The following is a 6,000-nucleotide window of genomic DNA, read 5'->3' on the forward strand; positions in this document are numbered from 1 at the left end:
GTAATCTGTGAGTGTGTCCTTAATATATAAAAATGCAGACAAAGCCAGAATCCTGCCACACTCTCTTCACGCCCTGGCCCCCACTCCCGGTATAAGGGCTTGTCCCCTGTGCATAGAGGAAGTCTCTGCATCTCACGACATGTGTGTCTGTTGCTGTTCCGTCGCTGAGCCGTGTCCGACTCTTTCTGACCCCGTGGACCTCAGCAGGCCAGGCTCCTCTGTCCTTTACTGTGTCCCAGAGTTTGCTCAGACTCATGTCCATTGAGTCGGTGATGCCACCCAACCATCTCGTCCTCTGTCGTCCCCGTCTCCTTTTGCCTTCATCTTTCCCAGCATCGGGTCTTTTCCAATGAGTTGGCTCTTGGCATCAGGTGGCCAGTGTGGGAGCGTCAGCCTCACCAACAGCGTGTGTCCACCTCACCCTTTCCCACGGTGGTGGGCAGCGTCCTCAGTGGTGGCTGTACTGAGATGCAGCCGCCAGCCCCCGGGTGGGCGTGGGGTGGGGCCCAGCCCGGGCCGAGTCAGCAGGGACCATGTGTGTGTGTGGTTCTGTCCTGTGCGTGCCTGCTACTCCAGACGGACTTTAGAAGGAAGGGACAGAGGGAGGCTCTCAGATCTCAGTGAATTCTGCCTCATTCCCGCCCCGACGGCTGCAGCCCTTCCCGTCATCCTCGGGAAGGGTAGCAGGTGCGCACGTCCACCCTCTCCTCAGCGCTGCGGGTGCTGAGCCTTTAACATTCTGATTGTTCATCAGACTGAGCAGCTTTTCATGTTGATCAAGCGTTTGTATCTTTTCTGAAAATTGCCTATTTATATGTCCTTTGTGTAGTTTTACTTTTGGGCTTTATCTCTTTTTTTTTAGTGAGTTTTTTGTATGTTTAGGATAGTGATCTTGTTCTCTTATATGATTTTTTTTCATTATTTTTCACACTTGTTTCAGATCTAAATTAACTGTTTTAAAACAGGTGGTGTAAAGTGAATGTCATCAGCATGAGGTCAAACATCTGTAAGGCTTTGCAGCACGGTGTGCGTTTTTCTTACAACTGGGTTTACTTGTTATTATCTGTCTTAGCTACTTGCTAATTTATTGTCATCTTCGTAAAAGCCTTAGATATACAGAAAAGCAAAACTTCCAATAAACACAAAGAATTGGCTAATTTTCCTTCACTTCCTTTCTTTCTGGGATATTTGAAGAAAAGCATTGATATTTAAAATGTTATTATGATATGGAATGTAAAATCAAAAGATTATAAATATTTGTTGGTTATTTCATAGTGATCAAGGATTCCAACAATCCAATACCAATCGCAGTGTATAATTAGATACTCCTTTAGTTTGCTTTTTCACTGGTCATTACTTACTAAACAGTAATTTAGAAGCAGGCACTTCTTTTCAGATGTGCTTAAAAGCTCTTGAAATCACCAAGGGCATGATAAGGTATCAATTTGTAGGTGACCACTTTGCTTCTTGACTATTTCCTTAGACTGAGAGACTGCCATCTTTTTCCAAAGCCCCGATGAAGTGGAACAGTAGGCTGGCAGAGCCTGAATGATGTGAGCGTTCTATGAAATGAGGCACCTGGACCACGAGATAGAGGGTCCACGGTGTGCGGAGAGCTCAGCCACGTGACACGGACAGAGCCAGGTTCTCCTGGTCCTCAGAGCACCTCTGAGACGTAGCTCCTGCTGCGTCCGTGCTTCCAGGGGACAAGCAAGCCAGAGAGACGCAGCAACCTTCCCAGGGTCACACAGGGGTGAAGCCCGGAAACTGTGCTTCCGGCACTGTTGCCACATAGCCTCTCTTGAATGGTTGTGTTACTGTTTAGTGGCTAAGTTGTGTCTGACTCTTTACAACCCCATGGGCTGTAGCCCACCAGGCTCCTCTGTCCATGGGATTGTCCAGGCAAGAATACTGGAGTGTGTTGCCATTTCCTTCTCCAGGGGATCTTCCCCACGCAGAGATCAAACCCACATCTCCAACATTGGCAGGCGGATTCTTTACCACTGTGCCACCTGGGAAGCCTGTGATTTTACTGTCATTTATTCAAGTTAGCTGAAAACTGAGAAACTGGATTGAAGGTTAATTCCTCACATTCATTTGTACATTCCACAAGGAACCTTCAAATGATCAGTGTTGAGGTTTGGCGCCATGAAGAAGTAAGCTGTTGGCGTGGTCTGTTTCTGTAGCCATGTGATTCTGTCACTCCTGTCTCTCCTAGTCTTTCAAAGATGCCTGCCGCATATTCTACCAAGCAGAGATGGAAGACCTGGACTTTGTCAGTGCTACGGAGGAGTCCAGGAAGCACATAAACACCTGGGTGGCCGAAAAGACAGAAGGTGAGGACATGTCAGTACTTCTGTTTGCATAGTATTTGAATCAGTCTGATTACCCATCAGCTCCTTGCCAAGACCAGCAAACGTAAACAGGAATGGGTTTTTCTATGAATAACTGTAACTTTCAAAATGCACTCCTGAAATATAATCAGGAATCAATTTCTCTAGCTTTCCCCCCTCCTCATCAGTATTTGGTGCACCTCTTCCAGAGCAAACACACTTTGATTTTTTGCTGGTGCAGTAAGTGTTCATCTAGTCTGCTTTTTCACATAGGGCGGAAGGGAAACTCTGGATGCGGGCTCCACCACCTGCCTGTCCAGCGGAGCTCATGCTCTGCGGGTCGCTGAGCATCACTGCAGGTCACTCGGTCAAGCCCCGGTCCACCTGCGGTTCTTCGTTCTCGTGCTCTCCACGCTGGCTTCAACCTCTCCCCTTCAGGACAGTCCCCTCACGTTGTAGCCCGAACATTCCTTTTTCTGTCACTGTGAATTATCCTGCCCTTATGATTTCTTCATTGTATGTGTTTTATGCAACTCATGGTACCTTTGTGAGCAGAGATTTTAAGGTTTTGGTCGCTGATTTTGCTTTAGGGGCCAGGCTGCCTGCACGGGTTTCCCTGGTGGGTCCGATGGTAAAGACTCCACCTGCCAATGCAGGAGAGGCGGGTTGGATCCCTGGGTCAGAAAGATCCCTGGGCAAGGAAATAGCAACCTGCGCCAGTTCTTGCCAGGGGAATCCGATGGACGCAGGAGCCTGGTGGGCTGCAGCCCATGGGGTCACAGAGAGTCGGACACAGCTTAGCGAGTGAGCAGACAGCTCGCTGTCCATGCTTGTCTGGGGGACAGTGAGCCCTCTGGTCAGTGCCTGACTCCTCCAGGGGACGGGCCAGTAAATACTGTGCCCAGCACCTCCCCCAGGGAACCCTGCTCGCTCACTGGCTCTTTATTCTGCTTTGCAGGTAAAATTAGAGACTTGCTCGCTGCGAATTCAGTTGACCCCATGACTCGTCTGGTTCTCGTGAATGCCATCTACTTCAAAGGAGACTGGGCTGAACAATTTAACAAAGAGCACACCGTGGAAAGGCCATTCTACGTCAGCAAGGTGAACAAGAATGTTTCATAAAGCAAAGGAGGTTCCTCGAAACGGTCCCTGGGGTCCCCTTGCTTTACGGAGCGTGCGAGCAGGCTGACCTCAAGGACCCGTGCCTCTCGTGGCCGTGGCGGCCCAGAGGTGGATCCGGGCAAACCCTGGCTTCCTCCCCCCGCTCCTGCTCTGCTGTATCATCGGGGGTGGGGGGTCCGTGCCGCGGGTGTTCCGTCTTGTATCACACATCCCCCGGAGCAGCTCGCAGGTCTCTGGGCCTCCTAGAACTCCCGAGATCCAGGTCAAACTCGAGACCGTGGCTATGAAGCTCCGTGGGCTGGATCCTACCGTCCGCCCCATCCCGTCAGCAGTTACCAGCACAGAAGCCTTTCTCTGCAGGGCCGTCCCGAAGTCTCCCTAGCGGTCTCCCCAGCCCGGGTTCCTGGCTCCTGTGTCCCTCCTCTGAGCTCTCGCAGAGCCCGGGGCCTCTCACAGGGGCTCTGATCTCCCAGAGCCCCTCGGGCCCAGGTGCAGGACCAGGGAGGTTACTCGGAAGTTTTCCTGATGACCCAGGCTGGGCTGAGCGTGGTGGGGTAGGAAGCACAAGTCAGACTGTATTGTATGTTTCATTAATTGCATGTGTTTATTCTCAGCCGTGCCGGGCCCCCTGGCCGCAGCCTCTCCTGCAGCTGCCGTGGCGGAGGCCCTCTGGGCTCCGTGCTGGGCTCCTCCTGCTGGCGCCTCTCTTGGGGCCGAGCTCGGGCTCCAGGCCCGTGACCTCAGGAGCTGCGGCCCCGGGCTCTCAGCCCAGCCTCAGTAGCTGTGGCCTGAGGGCTTAGAAGCCCCTGGGCTGCGGGGTCTTCCCAGACCAGGGATGGAGCCTGTGTCTCCTGCCTTGGAAGGCGGATTATTTACCCCTGAGCCATAGAGAAGCCCTGTTGTCTTTAAAATAGAGCCAACATGGTTTGTTCATGGGTGAGCTGTGGGGTGGGAGGGACAGGGGCCCAGGACACTCCAGGGCTTGACTGCGGGATGAGTGGTGTCGCCATGAGCAGAGATGGGAAAGTATAGATGGAGCAGGTGTGGGGGGGAACACGAGCCGCCAGTGTGGGAGCCGACACGGAGGCTCCTTTGCGTCCAGATGCAGATGGCAGGTAGGCAGGAGCCGGGGAGAGGTCCTGCTGGGAATGTCCATGTGAGCCCTCCTGGGTCAGCAGGAGAACAGAAGCCTGAGGCCTGAGCGCTGGGAACCCGGGGTGGGAGCTGGAGCCGTGCAGACAGCTGATGACGTGGAGCTGGGCTGGGCCTGGAAGACAAGACAGAGTGTGTGTGCGCAGGTAGCCGGCTCTGATGATTCGTCCAGCGTGTCCACACGTCTCGTTTCCACTTACGGTTTATCCATTTCCTTTACAGAACATGCAGATAACTGTGCCAATGATGTACAACATGTTCTTCTTTAAAACGACGTACATTGCAGAAATCTGCTGCCAGACTCTGGTGCTTCCCTATGTTGGCCAAGAGATGAACATGGTCATCCTGCTGCCCAGTGAAAGCACTGACTTGAACACGGTAACCGGGCATCCTTGGCCCTGGGGCCCAGGGTCTTGTCTGGATCCCTGCCGGTCACTGGGCTCCGGGAACTCATGTGCAGCCGGCAGGCCACCCCGGGCCTGTAGGGCGCAGAGTGTGGGTCACAGGGGATGGTCCCCAGGGCAGAGCTGCTGCAGACCCTGAGACCTTCTACCTTCCCCTGCAGGTGGAGAAGGCCCTGACCTACGAGAAATTTGTCACGTGGAAGAAGCCGGATGTGCTGGCTGAGGAGGAGGTGGAGCTGTTGCTGCCCCGGTTCACGCTGGAGGAGAGTGATGACATGGAGGGCGTCCTCTGAGACCTGGGCATGACCAACCCTTCGAAGTGGCCCTGGCCAACTTCACCGGGATGTCGTCCGGGCGAGGCCTGCACCTGTCCAAGGTCATGCACAAGTCCTTCGTGGAGGTCACCGAGGAGGGCACAGAGGCCACGGCCGCCACAGAGGCCAGGATCACCCTGAAATGCCTGAGGGTCGTGCCCCGGTTCCATGCTGACCGGCCCTTCCTCTTTTTCATCCAGCACGGCAAGACAGGGGCCATCCTGTTCTGCGGCCGCTTCTGCTTGCCATGACGGCGTGGTGGAGGTGCCCCGGTGCTCCTCACCGCTTTCCCTGATGTCTGGAAGAGCTGAAACCCCAGTGACCTTGGCGAAGGTCCACAAATAAAGGGCTGATGGAGACCGCCTGTGTGTGTGTGTGTGTGTGCCCGTGTGGCCTCGTGTCCCGCGCCTTCTCGGAGCTGCAGCTGCCATCCGAGGCGGGCGCTCGGTGGTCACGCTGGCAGGGAGCACTGGCTGCCTGCTCTCTGGGTCTGCCCTCCGCCCGCCCCGTCCAGGCCCTCGGGGAGAGCGCTGTCTGCTCCAGGCCTGGAAGGATGAGCGGACCTTCCCTGTCTCCTCTGCACAGTGGCCCTGCTCCTGAGAACGGAGCAAAGCAGAGGCTACAGCAGCCACAGGGGCGGGGAGCAGGCCTCAGAGACCCCCGAACCTGAGCCCT

The 6,000-nt window shown here is 54.5% G+C and overlaps 1 protein-coding gene across 1 annotated transcript in view; it reads left to right on the top strand.

Moving 5' to 3' along the window:
• SERPINB6 (serpin family B member 6) overlaps positions 1–5,690 on the top strand; it is a 28,967-nt gene extending 23,277 nt beyond the window's left edge. Inside the window, 5 exon segments of the mRNA XM_070456973.1 lie at positions 2,219–2,336; positions 3,292–3,434; positions 4,830–4,985; positions 5,173–5,320; positions 5,323–5,690. Coding sequence (XP_070313074.1) covers positions 2,219–2,336; positions 3,292–3,434; positions 4,830–4,985; positions 5,173–5,320; positions 5,323–5,576 — 819 coding nt within the window. The 3' untranslated portion in view covers positions 5,577–5,690.
• The last annotated feature ends 310 nt before the right edge of the window (positions 5,691–6,000 follow it).

Source organism: Odocoileus virginianus, chromosome 27, assembly GCF_023699985.2.
Source record: "Odocoileus virginianus isolate 20LAN1187 ecotype Illinois chromosome 27, Ovbor_1.2, whole genome shotgun sequence".
Classification (NCBI taxonomy): Eukaryota; Metazoa; Chordata; class Mammalia; order Artiodactyla; family Cervidae; genus Odocoileus; species Odocoileus virginianus.